This window comes from Pithys albifrons, chromosome 28 (genome assembly GCF_047495875.1).
Source record: "Pithys albifrons albifrons isolate INPA30051 chromosome 28, PitAlb_v1, whole genome shotgun sequence".
NCBI classification, from domain to species: domain Eukaryota; kingdom Metazoa; phylum Chordata; class Aves; order Passeriformes; family Thamnophilidae; genus Pithys; species Pithys albifrons.
Genome location: NC_092485.1, coordinates 4,495,836 through 4,512,492, shown reverse-complemented (window position 1 = coordinate 4,512,492; position 16,657 = coordinate 4,495,836). Strand labels below are relative to the sequence as shown.

At 54.2% G+C, this 16,657-nt stretch overlaps 1 protein-coding gene across 3 annotated transcripts; it reads left to right on the top strand.

Moving 5' to 3' along the window:
• The first annotated feature begins 3,052 nt into the window (after window positions 1-3,052).
• IKBKE (inhibitor of nuclear factor kappa B kinase subunit epsilon) lies at window positions 3,053-16,657 on the top strand. 3 transcript variants are annotated; one of them, XM_071578805.1, is made up of 20 exons: window positions 3,053-3,300; window positions 4,012-4,152; window positions 4,533-4,662; window positions 5,183-5,364; window positions 5,582-5,742; window positions 6,495-6,605; window positions 6,826-7,005; window positions 7,339-7,541; window positions 8,218-8,282; window positions 8,376-8,443; window positions 9,163-9,264; window positions 10,465-10,540; window positions 10,613-10,725; window positions 11,505-11,581; window positions 11,899-11,938; window positions 12,765-12,866; window positions 14,470-14,566; window positions 15,254-15,357; window positions 15,624-15,695; window positions 16,403-16,657. In XM_071578805.1, the coding sequence occupies exons 1-20, from the start codon at window positions 3,214-3,216 to the stop codon at window positions 16,434-16,436; spliced, it is 2,145 nt and encodes a 714-aa protein (XP_071434906.1). In that variant the 5' UTR covers window positions 3,053-3,213; the 3' UTR covers window positions 16,437-16,657. The 3 variants fall into 3 exon arrangements, with proteins under 3 accessions (XP_071434906.1, XP_071434905.1, XP_071434907.1); XM_071578804.1 differs by having other exon boundaries at window positions 8,352-8,443; XM_071578806.1 differs by lacking the exons at window positions 3,053-3,300; window positions 4,533-4,662 and having other exon boundaries at window positions 4,083-4,152; window positions 8,352-8,443.

The following is a 16,657-nucleotide window of genomic DNA, read 5'->3' as shown; positions in this document are numbered from 1 at the left end:
ACTCCTTAGTTTGGTAGCCCAAATCACAGCAGCTTAAATGGGAATACTCTCCAGCAGCCTGGACTCAGTGGCATGTTGGTTGGTTTTTGCTTTTAAACATGAAATAAGAGTCAGAAAGGCAATGGGGTGACACAGATAACAAATGATGTCTGGTTTTCCTTTGGTCCTCAGTGTCCAGCAAGTAGAGGACACTGTGATTTATCCTTTAAACCTTCTGATGGCATCAAACTGCAGGTAGGTCTGACCTTCCCTCAAAAACCTCGTTATGGTTGTTTTTAACAAGGAAACGTGTTGGTGAGTGAGGGGAGGGCTCAGGTGCTTGTGAAGGGTCAGTGTCGAGGGAAGGGGATGCTCTGGGAAGGACCAGAAGAAATGGGACCAGCAGCACCACCATTGCAGCCTCTCCTGGACGTGTCCCAAGGAGCAGGTGTGTCCCAGGGACACCGTGGGGACATCACTGGGGCCTGGGCTCGGGTTTCTGTCCCAAGCCCCCAAAGATGAGGTCCCTGCTGCAGACTGTGCTGCTTGGCCTTTATTCTTTAGGCTTTGCTGCCACCACCTGGAACAATTAATGGTTGTCACAAATTGGTTTCAGGGCCGGGTTTTTGCTCTCCCAACCCGCACCAGGGGCTCTCCCAGTGGCATAATTGGGGTGTCAGCTGGGAGGGTAAAACCTGCTGTTGGCACAACCAGGGAGAGGAAATCAGCTGTTAAATTTAAAAGGATAGCAAAATAAAGGATGAGGAAGTCTGAAAGGAGCCAGGCAAACCCTGGGGGTGAGTTCCTGGGGTTGGGCTGGATCTGACTCTGCAACCAGTTGGGAGAGCTGCTGGGGTGACTGGGATGTGCTGGGGTGACTGGGATGTGCTGGGGTCCCTGGGCTCCAAGGACTGGCACCACACTGGCATCAAGGCATGCTGGTGTTGCCTGTGGAGAACTGACTGAAAGGACTTGCAGCACAACCTGAAAATAACCTTTTTGGGGTGTTATAAAATATTCTAATGATTTCCTTCCTGTCTGTCTTCACCCCTCACCAGATCAAACCCGCTCACCCATCAGTGAAAGCTGAAGCAACATGGTCAGAAGTCTCAGAAAATACTTGAGCCTGGGGCTTTCTGTCTTTAAAAAACATCTTTGTTTCAGTTTCTGAGCCTGAACCACAGGATGGGGCCTTTCCTCTCCTGATGCCCTGGATGGGCTCCTTGTGCTCCCAGGGAGGGAGCTGAATATGCAGAGCCACGGTGGGTGCAGGGCTGAGTGTGGGGATGATGAACCATCATTGCACCCTCTGGGCCACTTTGGGAAGGAGCTCAGCTGGAATTCCCCTCCGGAGGCTTTACTTGCCCCTCTTCCTTGTATTAACTGCTCTTATCTATGATTTCAGTGGTGAGAAATGACATGAGAAATGAGCTGCATTTTTTGCAGTGTGGGGAAGGGCTTCTCAAGCATCTCCATCTCAAATTTGATGATTTTTTAGTGTGGTGAGTGAGGGACATGGCACAGAAGCCCAACCAGCACAGCCCCTCAGTGCACCCTCAGCCTGTGAGCTTGGCCAGCACTGGGGAGAGAGACAGATGGTCCTGTTTGAAGGACACAGTTACCACATGCACAGAAAGTAAGACTAGAAATGGTTTCAAGAAGTCACCCTTAGCCTTTCTCTTCCTGTTAGCTGAGCTGCAGCAAAATGACTTCAATCGAAGTGATTTCAAGTTTCACTTGGTTTTAAACTCACGTCACTGCTTCCTCTGCTGCAGCTGCCACAGACTCTGTCACCCACACCAGTCCCTGGGATAAGCTCAGGGCAAGGGCCAGTCTGTGCCCACAGGCTGGCAGCTTGGCAGCTCTCCAGAGGGTTTTCCAGGCACAGTCACACGTGGCTGGGAAATGAAGCTCAGCAGGAATTAATGAACTAGCTTTGTGTGGAGTTTATGTGCAGGCTGTGAGGGCTCATGTTGGGGTTTGGATGTGCCACACATTGATGTGCTCACAGACCTTTGCAGGCTCTGTCTTTGAGGATGGTGCCTTCAGACATGTCTACACCAGCCTGAATCATTTCCTGGCAGTGGGAGCCTGGTGCTGGTGCTGATCAAGGTCAAGTGTGAGTGTCTCTGAGTCAGAGAGTGAGCAGAGCACGAGCAGCCCTGCTCTGCCCTGTGCAGGCAGTGGAGGGGTGTCCGAGTGCCCTGCATCCTGTATTCCAGCCTGAATCCCACATCTCACCCTGCATCCCACCCTATCCTGCATCCTGCATCCCACCCTGCATCCCACCCTGCATCTGCATCTCATCCTACATCTCACATCTCACCCTGCATCCCACATCCCATCCTGCATCCCACCCTGCATCTGCATCTCATCCTACATCTCACATCTCACCCTGCATCCCACATCCCATCCTGCATTCCACATCCCACCCTGCATTCCATCCTACATCTCACATCCCACCCTGCATTCCACATCTCACCCTGTCCTACATTCCACATGCCATCCTGCATCCTCCATCCCACCCTATCCTGCATCCCATGTCCCACTCTGTCCCACAGCTTCCAACATCCCTGCACCCTATTCTGCATCTTGTATCCCACATCCCTGTCGGGGGATCCACACAGAGCAGGGGCAGCTCGTGGCACACACGTCCCACTGGGTGATGCTGTGCCCGCTGTGCCAGGGGCCGAGCACCGACCCTGCGCTGGCACAGACAGCGAGGGCTGGACACTGACCCTGGACACGGATCCCGACCCCACTCTGCTTCCCCCCTCCCTGCCGTGGCCAGGCCGATGGCAGCCGGTGCTCAGCACCTTTTGGGGTTCGCGTTGCCGCTCCCGGCCCTGCGGAGCTGGGCACGCCTGGGGCTGCCGCAACACCGGGAATTCTTATCTCGAGCAGGAACTGAAGCATTTCCTCCTGCAGCGCGGCCGCCGCTTGCCTTGCCGAGCGGGTTTTGCAATCCGGAGGTTTCAGTTCCCGGGCTGGGGAGGTGCCTCTCGCCGCCCCGCGCTTGTTTGCTCGTGGCTTTTTTTTTTTTACATCTGTCAGGTTTTCGCTGCCAGCCCCGACAGGTCCCGGCCGGGCGGTTTTGGCAGCGCGGTCCATGCGCAGCCTTGGCTTGGCGAGGTTGGAGCAGCAGAGGGGCAGGAACATCCTTGGCCGCCCTTTCCCTGCGCATTGCCAGGCAGGGACGGACAAAGGCTGTGCCCCCCGTGCCTCCCGCAGGAAATGCAGAGCACCCCCAACTACCTGTGGAGCACCGAGGACCTCCTGGGCCAGGGAGCCACAGCCTGTGTCTACAAAGCTCGCAACAAGGTGAGCGGGTCAAGGCGGGGGGCACTCTGGAGACCCCCAAAGCCACGGAGCCGCCGTGCCCTCAGCGCTCCTGCCCCATGGCACAGGAATACTCCTGCCCCATGGCACAGAGATGGCTGTGCTCCTCTCCCTGCCTCCCTGGGGCTGCTTTGGGGACTGGTTCCATGTTCGCTGTGGCTCCTTCCCTGGCGGTTTTTGGGGCGCTCAGCCGGGTCCTGCTCGCCGGCTCCGGATTCCCGAGCAGCGAAAGAGGAAGGAGCTGCTTTCCGGGGAATGCCCAGAGGTTTTGAAAACCCCATCCTTGGCTATTTGCATACTTCATGCAAACACTCGCCACGCTTGGAGCAGACTCTCCTGCTTGGCAGCCTGTGAAGTTTATTGGGCGAAGTGCAGGCGCAGGGCAGGAGAGGCGGGCTGGGAACAGCTCCGTGCCCTGCGGAGCCGCCGGGGCAGTGCCAGCCGCGGCTCCAGCCGGGAACTAATCGTGGGGCTGAATAAACACGCTGACAGGCAGCACGTGGGTGCGGGCACAGGAAGCAAAGCGAGGTGAAGAGCAGCGCTTTGCTGGGGCAGTGGAGCGAACAGGGTGTAGAGACAGCGTCGTTTGCATCCCAGGCGGGAGGTGGGTTCAGTAACGGAGCTCATGGAGCTGCTCTGGGTGAGAATGGCATAACCTCCCGTTTCCTTCTTCTCTTTTTCCTCCTTTCCCAGAAATCAGGGGAGCTGGTTGCTGTGAAGGTCTTTAATAATGCCAGCTACCTTCGGCCCCAGGAGGTCCAGATGAGGGAGTTCGAGATGCTGCGGAAGCTGAACCATAAAAACATTGTCAAATTATTTGCCGTGGAGGAGACAGTAAGTGGGACCCCATCTGGGAATCCCGTAGCTGGGAATTCCACAGCTGGGAATCCTGCTTGGACAGTGCCACAGGAGTGTGGCCTGAGCTGCAGGACAGCAGTGGTGGTCTCACACTGCCATCTCTTCTCATCACCCTCTGTCTCAGCCCAGTCTTGTGGCATTGGGTCACTGGGCTGGAGCACAGATGTGACCTGCTGTTGTGCCCTAGCCAGGCACCTGGCATGGTGGGGACATTCTCCAACACTGGTTTGGCCAAGCAGGAGAAACCAAGGGGTCCACCAACCAAGGGAGGGGATTTGGTCCTGCTGGGGTGAGGAGGACAGGCCCACAGCTGGGACACAGGGCCAGCAGAGCGCTCATGACATCTCCCACCACAGGGCAGCAGCAAGCAGAAGGTGCTGGTGATGGAGTACTGCTCCAGTGGCAGCTTGCTGAACGTGCTGGAGGACCCAGCAAATGCCTTTGGCTTGGCTGAGTCCGAGTTCCTCATCGTGCTGCAGTGTGTGGGTGAGTTGGGGGGTCTGGGACAACAAACCCCCTGCCACCACCACCAGCACGCCAGGACTGAGACCCTGCAGTGCTGGTGGGACACTGCAGGCACCAGCCCTGGGCTGTAGGATGAAGGGTCAGCAATTGCACCTCCAAATGGGGTGGAGTTGAGCTCTGTGTTTGCTGGGATGGGGGTTTCTCCTTGCAGTCCTCCTCTGAGAAGCAGCTGTGGGAAAAGGCTGGGAGTTTCTCCTTGCAGTCCTGCTCTGGGAAGCAGCTGTGGGAAAAGGCTGGGGGTTTCTCCTTGCAGTTCTGCTCTGGGAAGCAGCTGTGGGAACAGGCTGTGACCCACTATGGAGGAGTAGAAGGGCAGACCCCTCCCCTGTGCTCACTCTTTCTCTCCATCTCCCAGTCACTTGTCCCCATTGAAGTGTGAGCACCCTGGGGTTTGTCCCCTCTCCACCATTCTCACATCCCTACATTTAACCCAAGCCTGCTGGAGCCCAGTGCCCCAGCCTCACTCACAGCCTTTCCCCAGTGGCAGGGATGAACCACCTCCGTGAGAACGGCGTTGTCCACAGAGACATCAAGCCCGGCAACATCATGCGGCTGGTGGGGGAAGACGGGCAAAGCATCTACAAACTGACCGACTTTGGGGCCGCCCGAGAGCTGGAGGATGATGAGAAGTTTGTGTCTGTCTATGGCACAGAGGAATATCTCGTGAGTAGAGCATGTCCCAGCCTGGTGGCCCCTGGGGAAGGCTGGTTTCCACCCCTCAATCCGGCAGCTGGGTGATTTTTAGGAAGCAGCAGCAGCATGGAGAGCCTGACCTCAAAAGGTCCATCTTTTTGGAAGGGGGAAGGCTCAGTGTTTTTGCTGTAGGGTTCCAGGTGATGGTTTTCTGGGAGGACCCAGCGCTGCTGTGCTTCCCCCACAGCACCCCGACATGTACGAGCGCGCCGTCCTGCGCAAGCCCCAGCAGAAGGCGTACGGGGTCACCGTGGACCTCTGGAGCATCGGCGTCACCTTCTACCACGCTGCCACCGGCAGCCTCCCCTTCGTGCCCTTCGGGGGACCCCGCAGGAACAAGGAGGTCATGTGGGTACCATGTCCAGCTGTGGTGTGGGGAGGTGGGACCACGGTTGGTGGTCCTGGGGGTCTGTGAGGCACCTCAGTGCTTGTTTGATCCCATATGGCCTCAAAGCCATTCGAAGCCATGGAGGGCGTGTGTGTGTGTGTGCTGTGTGGGAAAGGATCTGAGTCATGCCATGTTTTCCTTCTAAATGGGTTGGCTGGATGGGGCTCTGAGCAAATGGATCTAGTGGGTGGTATCTCATGGGTTGGAACCAGATGATCATGGAATAGAATCATAGAATGAACTGGGTTGGAAGAGACCTCGGAGATCAGCAAGTCCAACCCTTGATCCAATCCCACTTTGATTACCAGATCATGGCACTGAGTGCCATGTCCAGTCTCATTTTAAAATCCCCCAGGGATGGAGAACCCACCCCCTCTCTGGGCAGCCCATTCCAATGCCTGAGCACTCTCTCTAAAGAATTTCATTAAAGAATGATCTTTAAGGTTCCTTCCAACCCAAACCATGCTGTGACTGTGATTCTGTAAAATGCATTCCCATGACTGTGTGGCTAAACAGCTGGAGGAGGAGACAGGGTTAATGTCTTCTTGGAAGTTCCTGGCTGATCCTTGCATTATTTTCCCTCTGGGCATTTTTTTTCTCTCTGTGAATCATCTTTTTCCCAGTCCATCCATGCTCTGCCCTTTTCCTCTGCCTGAGGGACACCCAAACAAAGCTCATTTGGCTCGTTTCAGTAGTAATTCTCTTTCCACAGGTACAAAATCATCACTGAGAAGCCTCCTGGGGCCGTTGCAGGGGTCCAGAGGCAGGAGAATGGGAACATCGAGTGGAGTTACGAGCTGCCCATCACCTGCCGCCTCTCCATGTGAGTGTCCCGTGCCAGGCTGGGCTCCTGCTGTGGGTCCCACATCCTGGCACCACCTCAGGCAGCACAGGGGGGTTTAATGAGGCAGAAAAGCTTTTCATGGCACAGCTCTCAGACCACGTCTCTGCAAGGCAGGGCAGGATCTCCTGTCCCTGCAGTCACCAAGTTCGTGGCTCAGGGTTACACCAGTCCATGCAAACATCTCCTTCTGCTGTTGCAGGGGGCTGAAGGACCAGCTGATCCCCATTTTGGCCAACATCCTGGAGGCAGATCAGGAGAAATGCTGGGGCTTCGACCAGTTTTTTGCAGGGACCAATGACATCTTGCACAGGCTGGTGGTGGACGTGTTCTCCCTGCAGCAGGCCTGCTCCCACCGCATCTACATCCACTCCTACAACACGTAAGGCTCTCTTGAAAGCAAGTTTGGGAATCGAGCTCAGGACCCTCAGCCCCTCATTACACTTGGGGCAGCACCTGTTTCCTTTGCACCACACCTGAACCAGTTTTAAACAAACCAGGCTCAAACCAGCCTTAGCTGGGTGGACCCTAATCCAGAGCTATGGGCACACAGAGGACCACAGAGGGGTGTCCAAGGGGCTCCACTGACTTTGTGGGATAATTTCCTAAGAGAAAATACCAGAATTTTGGTATTTTGAGGGTGGCAGGCTGCTAAAGTGATGGAAATCTTGGCACTCACCTCATTGCTTGTCCTTTCATTCTGTTTCCATTTCAGTACCACCAAGTTTTTAGATGCCGTCTTCAAGCAAACAAATATAGTCCCTCACCACCAAGAATACTTTTTTGAAGGACACTTGTATGAGCTGGATCCTAATCTACAAGCTCACAGTTTCTGCAAAACCACAGAGTGCAGCCCCCTGACCTTGCTGAGCACTGCTGAGCACCCTGAGGACGTGGTGGGCGTCCGATACAGAGACCGTGAGTGCTGATGGCTGGAGATGTTCATGGCACAAGGGTGGGCACCCTAAGAGGGATTTGCTTCAGTTGTTATCCTTAGAGATTCCCATTCCCCATCCAAGTGATGGAGCCATTTCCTGGATGATCCCAGGTGTTGGTGCCTGGGCAGTGTCAGACCCGGATCCCAGTTCCCAGCAGGGTTCCCAGTTCACCACACTGGTCCCCAGGTCCTAGACCAGTGCCAGCCAGTACTGCTCCCATTTCCCACTGCCAGGTGGTGCCAATCCCCATTCCCAGTAGTGAGCCCAGTTCCCAGCAGTGGGGAGTGCTGGTTCCTATTTCTGATGCCATTTCCCATTGCCAGTTCCAGGTCCTGTTTCTGGTCCCTGGGGCAGGGCAGGAGGTGGAGGGATTGAGCTGCTGGAACAGGAATAAGAGGTTGCAGGGTCAGTTTGCCCCTGCCATGTTCTGGTGCTCCCTGGCCACGCTCCACACTGGGCTGTGCAGGCAATTCCTGCCCTCATCCATGTTTCCTAAATACCTTGGAGGGCCACACTGAGCCTCCAGCATCACAGCAGCTCCTGTGCATGATCCTGTGAGATCCTGAGCAGCTGCAGGGTTGGTTTGGTGGGTGTGGGATGTCCACTCACATCTCAGGGGCTCCCCAAAGCCCCCTGACCACCATCTGTCCTTCCAGCGGCACTTGAGTTCCCGAAGTTTGTCCCCAAGGTGGACGTGGTGGCCGACTGCAGTGCAGCCAAGGTAGGAGGGGGTGCCTGAGGGTCTGGGGGTGCCCGTGGTGCCCCTTTTTTAGTGCCCTTTGCTTGGCAGAGCGCGGTGGGCGCCGCACACCAGACCCTGCGCATCGGGCAGGCCCTGCGGCGCGGCCGGGAGCTGCTGGCCAGAGGTCTCCACTGGGTGATGTGAGTGACAGGGACACCCTGGGGGAGGGTGGCAGAAGGGGGGACATGTCCCTTCTCAGCACCAGGAGATCTGTGTGTTCAGTTCAAACGCTCAGGGTTTTCCAGACTCTTCAGCGGGACCACTGGGGATGGTGGGATTGGGGTGCTGGGATATGGGGAGGGAGCAGAACATAAAGACCAAGGTGAACCCACAGAGGGGCACAAGTGCCAGGCTGGGAGGGGGTTGCACCTGTAGGAAAATACCCCTCAGTGTTGTGAGGATGTTTCTGTCCCCTCTTGTGAGTTTTGAGTCACTTTTTTCAGTTTAGGAGACGCTGAGGAAAAAGCATCATTACTTTCATCATCATTATTTTCATCATCATTATTTTCATCATCATTATTGTTATCATCATCATTATTACCACCATCATCACTGTGTATATCACTGTGGAAGGTGGATGTAGCCAGGGCAAGGAGTTGGAATGAGATGATCTTTAAGGTCCCTTCCAACCCAAACCATTCCATGATGATTTTCACTGTCCTACCCCTTTCCTTCAGGGCAGAAACCTCTTGAGCAGGACCAAAATGCAGGAGCTGCACCCGGTTTTGGTGCCTCCAGGCCCCCCATTTTCTCACAAGCCACCAGCTCCTTGCCAACCCCCCCCACAAGCAGCTGGCCCTGGATGGAATTTGTGATTCCAGGGAGCCTGTGTTGGACAGGCTGTTGTGTCTCTTGGCAGAGGGGACCTGAGAGCAGAGTGCTCGAGGATTCTGGAGCAGAGGAGAGGGGCTCTCTCGGTGCTCACCTGCCTGCAGCTCACCCAGGGGAAGACCCACGGGCTGTAAGTGTGGCCTTACAGGTGCTGGGCAGATATGGGGGTTTCCAAGGTGGATAATCAGAAATCAGGAGAATTCCAGGAATGAGCTGGTGTCTGGGAGGTAGGAGGCTCTTTCAGTGGGTGTTGAGGCTGTGGCAGATGAGCCACTCTGGCTGTTTATTCCTTTTTGCTTCCTTTTTCAATGATTAGTCCCTGGTTTCATAGGAGCCCAGAGTCAGTCCTGGCTGTGGCTCCTGCTCCAGGTTTTTCTGATTATTGCAGCCCATGAGCTGCAGAGTAAGTGCAGGAATGAGACAGGGATGCTGCTCCAGCTTGGGGGAAAGGGAAAGAAATCTGAGTTCAAATAACGGGCAGGAGGGCACCAGTTGCCAGGGCCCCTCTGGGGTCTGGCCCCCATCACCAGCCGTGCTCCCTGGCAGGGTGGCAGCCCATGGTGCTGCATTCCCTCCTCACACCTTCCATGATGAGTTATCTCAGTTCCATTCAGAAGTCTCCACTCATGGAGATGAATTACAGAGGAACCCTGGGCTGCCCTCGACCTTCCCATTCCCCACATACCCATTCCCACCCCACTGCCCTGGGAGAAGCTGAACCCATTTAACCCAAAGCAACCCACAGATATTTTGCTCTTCTGTTTTGTCGTAGTTGTAGTGGAAATTTCTTTGCTGCTGGGTTGCTGTTCTTTCATTCTTTGCCATTTAGCAAGTCTCTAAATTTCCATTTCATCTAAAAGAAGTAAGGACACATGATTGCCACTGAGTTCAGTGGGATTAGAGCAGGGCTGGAGTGCCAAGAGCAGTAATGCTGCAGCTGGATGCTCTGGCTCATCCATCCCTTCCAACATGCTCTGGATCAGGAATATTTCTGCTGACTTAGCCAGTGTGCCCAACCCTCCCGTGCCAGCTGCAGGGAGCCAGACAGCATCTGATCTGGCCTAAAGCCAGTGGGAATGAAACCCACAATTTTGGAACAGATTGGACACAACAGGGTGAGTTTTCACCAGGTCAGCATTTTGCATCTTGTGGCTCAGACCTGTTACCCTTTGGGTGTAACTTGGGTGAGTTGTTGCCTGAGGAAACCACCTCCCAGCTCCCCAGGAATGCAATGCCAGCTCCACCATGGGATGGGTTCTCTTTGCTCAGGGGGTGGCTGCCTCTGGCTTATATTCCTCTTCAGGAATGTTCATTTTCTGACCTCCCTCAGGTACGAGTCTGTCCCTGCAGGCAGTGGGGTGCCAGCTGTGGTGGACATGGCCATGGTGAAGACAAGGCTGCAGAGGGTGAGCCCCCTGGGTTGAGGAGCATCCACGCTTCCAGAGCTGCTGGTCCCAACCTCTCCTCCTCACCCACAGGTCGATGAGGAGCTCTCTCAGTGCTCCCACAACATCTTTGACTTCCAAGGGGCACTGGATGGGATTTTGTCTGAGCTGGTGAAGGACAGGCAGCAAATGCACAAAGACAAAAGGTTTGTGGTGAAAGCCCTGATGCCACTTTGCTGTTCCCAGCTGGATGGAGCAACTCCACTGTGTGATCCGTGCAGGGCCACATCTCTGCAAACATCAGTGATGTCCCCACACACAGACAGGGGAGCAGCAGTGCCCCTGAGTTCCAGCATGCTCAGATTCCATCAGTGATGTCCCCACACACAGACAGGGGACCAGCAGTGCCCCCGAGTTCCAGCGTGCTCAGATTCCATCAGTGATGTCCCCACACACAGACAGGGGACCAGCAGTGCCCCTGAGTTCCAGCATGCTCAGATTCCATCAGTGATGTCCCCACACACAGACAGGGAGAGCAGCAGTGCCCCTGAGTTCCAGCATGCTCAGATTCCATCAGTGATGTCCCCACACACAGACAGGGGAACAGCAGTGCCCCCAAGTTCCAGCATGCTCAGATTCCATCAGTGATGTCCCCACACACAGACAGGGGACCAGCAGTGCCCCCGAGTTCCAGCGTGCTCAGATTCCATCAGTGATGTCCCCACACACAGACAGGGAGAGCAGCAGTGCCCCCGAGTTGCAGCGTGCTCAGATTCCATCAGTGATGTCCCCACACACAGACAGGGAGAGCAGCAGTGCCCCCGAGTTCCAGCGTGCTCAGATTCCATCAGTGATGTCCCCACACACAGACAGGGAGAGCAGCAGTGCCCCCGAGTTCCAGCATGCTCAGATTCCACCCCAAAGTGCTGATTCCCACCCACCCACTCTGGTGGGCCCTCAGCCCTCCCTCCCTGTCCCATTCCAGCATCCAGCAGATGGAGTGCTGCCTGGAGAAGATGCAGCTGATCTACAAGCAGTTCAAGAAGGCCAGGATGTGTCTACGTGAGTGGTGGGGACAGGACAGGGGACACGAGGGAGGACAGGGGTCACAGGGACAGACCTGCACTGCTGGAGGATGATCTCAATGGATGATCTCAGGCTGTTGGTGGGTTCAGCAGTTATTCCATGGAATCATCAAACCACAGAACACTTTGGGCTGGAAGGGACTTTATGGATCATCTATTTCTGTGCCATGACAGTGGCCCAGGGGTTGCCACCTGAAAATCCCCTTGAGGGATTTCTGTATGTTGGGAAATTGCCCATTTCTTGGGTTATGAGCAGGAAAACACTGAGTGGTGACCTGTGTCTCTCCTCCCCAGGGCTGGGCTACAACGAGGAACAAATCCACAAGCTGGATAAGTGAGTGCCAACCCTCTCCCCTTTCCAGGACCTGCCCCTTGCTCTGTCCAGGCTGGTGTTTGGTGGCTCTGATTGAATCCTAAAGGGATATAAAATGTCCCCTGGTCACCAGTGTTGTCAGAGGGCACCTCTAAGTGGCTCCTGGATGGTTCATCCAGGCAAGACCTTTCACAGTGAAGTTTTCAAACTATTTCAGATGAAGATTTGAGAGAACCTCCACAGAGGTGGGGACAGGGAGCTGCTCTTGGGCCAAATCCCTGCAGTGGATGTGGGGATAACACATTCCAGCCTGTTGCTCACACAGGCCTTGGTTTGGGGCCATTTATTCATTGAGTTACATATTTAGGAAGTGTCCCTGCTTTCACATCTGCTTCCCTTGGAGTGGGAGTGAAGGGCCTGATGGTTTTTGTACCTTTAAAACTCCTCCTTTTGGTTCCCATTGAAACCAGGGGAATTTAACACAGGCAAGAAATAAAATGCCCACTTCCAAATGCACCAGGAATGGTGAAATTCCACAGGTGGCTCCTTTATATTAATGTTCAGTCTAACTTTGAACATTTGCCTTAAACTCCAAGCCAAAGACTCCTCAGAAGTGCCCTGGGGGGATGAGAACCCAGCTGGGCACCCCCCTGTGCCCCCCAAACCCTCCTGTTCCTCTTCATCACAATTTGGGTTTGTTTCCTTCTATAAAACTGATCCCAAATTCCTGATGAGCATCCAGCCCTTTTCCTGGACCAGCTTTGGGTCTCCTGCCACGTGAGCTGTGATGTTCATTTTCATCCACATAAGGAAATAATGATGTTCTCCCTTTTTTCCCTGGTTTTAGGATGAATTTAGGGAACCTGGCCAGGAAGGTTCTGTCCATTTTCCAGAATGACTGTGTCCAGCAATACCAGGAGGCCCTGGCCCTGCACAGCAGCAGGATGAGGTACAGCCCTCTCTGGGGATTTGGAGATCTGGCTTTGGGACTCTGGGGAGGATGGGAGAGAGGATATTCCATTAACCCACCACCAAAAGCCAGGGCTCCCACGTGCTCTTTGCCATGGATCAAGTGCTGAGATGGGGATGGAGATGACAATGTTGGGAACTGCTGAGGGACTGCAAAGGGGTACCAAGCCCTCAAAGCAGCAGCTCTGCTGGAAATCCCACTGTGTGGGCTGACTCTCATGTGTTTCTGCCCTGTTATTTAAGTTTTATTTTTAACAAAGCCCCTTAACTTGTAGCTTGAGTTCAAGCAGCTGTTTCCTCGCTCTCTGGTGGGGAGAGGTCATTTTATCAGGACAAAATTGAGACAAAGAGATCTACTTACTGGGAATGATTTTCTGTTAAATGGTGCTTGGGGAATAATGCAAAGAGCAAATTACCCTGCGGTGATTGAGAGCAATCCACTGGCTCGGGCACAGCAAAGAGCAGGGAGGGGGAGGCAGGCAGGAAGAGGATGGGGCAGGAATTGGATTTTCACTGCGAGGTGCTTTTAGAGAGGAGCATCACTGGCCTGGGCTGCCAGGTGGGCAGGAGGAGTTTCTGGAATGCCTTAGAATTAAACCCAGCTTGTGACCTGCTCCTGGTTTTGATGGGAAGTAAATCCCTGTGTAGGATTTACCAGGTGGGATTTTTAGCTGGAAGGTTGTCTCGGATGTCCCTGTGCTCTCCCAGCCTTTCCCAGCCCTTTCCCATTCCCAGCCCCAGGTTCTGCTGCCAGGGGTTCCCACTCTGCAAACCTCACCCACGGGCAGGTTTCACCTTGGGCACAGGAGCTGCATCCCACAGTCCCTCCATCACCACATCCCACCATAAGCAGTGAAACCTCCCTTGGCTCCTCTGGGAATTTTCTCTTGGAGTGAGATTCCTCTGGGTGTGGAGCTCCACAAAATCCATTGGCACCAGAGCAGGGCTTTGCCTCTGCTCCCAGGGAGGAAAAAAACTTCTTCATGTTTTCTTGGAGTATTTTTGTACCTGTTTTTCCATCCTTAGGGAGAAAGCACCATGAGTCACAACTGGGTATTTTTAATTTATTGTTACCTCAGTTTTAATTGTCCTGTTTTGGTTGTTTCCTGCCAGGGTTTGTGGTGTGGTGGTTGATTTTTTTGGGGGACTGGAGGTGGATCATTCACCTGAAATATTCTTTCCTTTGTTTTTTTAAAGTCAAAACAAACTTTTCTTTTTTTTTAAACAACTCAGAACCAAGGAGCCTTTTTGAGTAGATTCTCAGCTCTGCATGGGACACAAAAGGACCATCCTGTGCAGAGCTGTTGGCAGAACTGATGGGCCTGAGCTGTCTCTCTTACAAGCAACACTTTCCCTAATTAATTTTCAATTAGTGTTGTTTGGATAACTGGGGTACAGTAGCTGTTAGCAGAGCTGCAGCTGTAATTGCAACACTGCTGTGACTCATTTGCTCTCCTTCAGGATTTTAACTTGGACCCAGAAAGGTTTGCAGAAAGGAATGTAGAATTAAAACACATAAAAAAATTAATGAGTCACACTTGATGCCAAACCTGGACTGGGAATTTTGTTGCTTTTCTTTCTAGGAAAGTTTGTGAGATAAAGAAGCATCTGAAGAGGCTCAGCAACCGCATCAGCACCTGCAGTGTGGAGATGATGGACTGCCAGGACTGCCTGCAGAGCGTGGGTGCCCATGGGGTGCTGCCAGGGCTGCAGCTCCACAGTCTCCCCCTGCCCCCTGATAATGCCCCTGCTCCCTCTGCCACCACCTGGCTTAAGTAGGGACACCCTGAAGCATTTGCAAACAATTTGCTGCAGTTCTTGTGGCTGGTCCACACTGGAGATGTTGTTTTGCCCCACGGTGCCAGGAGGGAATGGGGAAACCTTTGGCAGTGCCAGCCCTGGGCACCAGGATTGCCTGGCACAGGGGATTTGTACCCAGTGAATGGAATTGCAGTAGCAGAAAAATGATGCTTCACCTCCAGCTCCCACAATGATGAGCTGGGCACAAAGTCCCAGGAGATGGGCACAAAGTCCCAGGAGATGGGCACAAAGTCCCAGGAGATGGGCACAAAGTGCTGGGAGATGGGCACAGAGTCCCAGGAGATGGGCACAAAGTCCCGGGAGATGGGCACAAAGTCCCAGGAGATGGGCACAAAGTGCCGGGAGATGGGCACAGAGTCCCAGGAGTTGGGCACAGAGTCCTGGGAGATGGGCACAAAGTGCCGGGAGATGTCCTGGAGCAGTGGCTGTGCTGGGTGGGGTGGCATGGCCTGAGTGTTTAGCCCTGGGGAGGTGCTGCTTCCCCCCGGGGTCAGACCCTCTGCCAGCCCCTGCTGTGGGGGCTGCCAGGTCTCTCCATCTCCACAGGCTCTGGACAGGTTTCTCCAGATGGAGAAATGGAGTTTGGCCCCAGTTCCCGCCGTGTCCTCCCCTGTCCCTCTGAGCCAGGCACGCCAGGAGATGGCCTTTCGGTGAGTCTTTTGGAAGAGGGTTCTGGGGACAGCCCAGCACCCCAGGAGGAGCAGAACCTCCTGTTGCTCCTACCCTGCAATGGGGCAAGGGCTCTGTGCCCACAGGGCTGGAAAACTCTGTGCCAAGCCCTTCACTGTGGCCCTGCTGGGTGTGGTGATCCCATCTCTGTGACCTGTGGGACATCTCAGCCCTTCTGCAGGGGGTTCTCCTGTGGGAAGCAGGGGCTGAGCAGCACAGGACTCAGGGGCTGGTTGTGTCCCTGCAGGATGCAGGAGCTGCTGGAGCAGATGAGGTCAGTAAGTTGTGATCTCCAGTTCAACAACAGCATCATCGAGCGGTGAGTAAGAGCACCCAAAGGTGCTGCTCCAGGCAGGGATTGCTGGTCATGCTGTCCTGGGAGGGGGTGGTGGATCTGGGGGGGCTCCCAGGGCTGAGCTCCAGCATGGGGAGCTGTGCCTGGTGCTGAGCACAACCACAGTCACTCATGGGCTGCTTCAGTGGGGGTTTAGTGACACCAGATTTGCATCATGGTCTGGCAGCAGAAGAGTTTATCTTCCTTGGAGGTTTAGCCATGACCTTCTGCAAAGCTGTGTCATTTCTGCACCCTCTTTCCAGCCTTTTCCCTGCCTGCCCAGCTCTGGCTGCCATGGAGAAGTAGATGCTTTCTCTTTCTGTATGAAACTGTGCAAAACCCAACATGCACTGCTGAAAAAGCCTCTGATTTTCCTCCTCTGCAACTTTTTCTGAGGCTCTTAATGCAAATCAACAGGAAGAATATGCATATCAGAATGTCAGAGTTTTAAAAGAAAAAAAGGTTGGGAATTCAACCCAGCCCTCATTTTATAGGACAAATTGTGTTGTTGCAGCACATCCACTGTGAATAAGGGGACAATCCAGGCCGTGTTTGCTTCCTGTGTGAAGAGCTTATCCCAGAAGCCATGGGGACAATCCCAAAGATCAGTGCCTGGCTCAGACTGTAGTTTGGGATTGCGTGTGCCCAGTTAGCCCCTCTCCAGCCTAAAGCCTTTGGTTTTGTCTCTGCAGGTTGGGAGGGGCTGCCCCCACTCCTGGAGTTTGAGGGACGTTGGGAATGTGCAGCTGCTGAAGCCAAACCACTTCCCACCACGGGGAACTTGGGGAGCCATCGGTGTCTGAGGAGCTCTCTGTGTCCTACCTCTCTGCCCCAGCACTTCTGCACCTTCACCAGCATTAGCTCTGAGTGCCTTGAGCCTTTGGAAGTTCAACCAGAAAACTGACTGGGGGTTTATTTTTCTTTATTTTAAAAACTGCTTGAAGGAC

Bases quoted from the DNA above. Each gene is read 5' to 3' on its own strand.
- IKBKE (XM_071578804.1), top strand. From the start codon at position 3,214: ATGCAGAGCACCCCCAACTACCTGTGGAGCACCGAGGACCTCCTGGGC. The intron at 5,743-6,494 runs GTGGGTACCATG...CTCTTTCCACAG, and splicing joins CGCAGGAACAAGGAGGTCAT to GTACAAAATCATCACTGAGA. The intron at 10,726-11,504 runs GTTTGTGGTGAA...GTCCCATTCCAG, and splicing joins CAAATGCACAAAGACAAAAG to CATCCAGCAGATGGAGTGCT.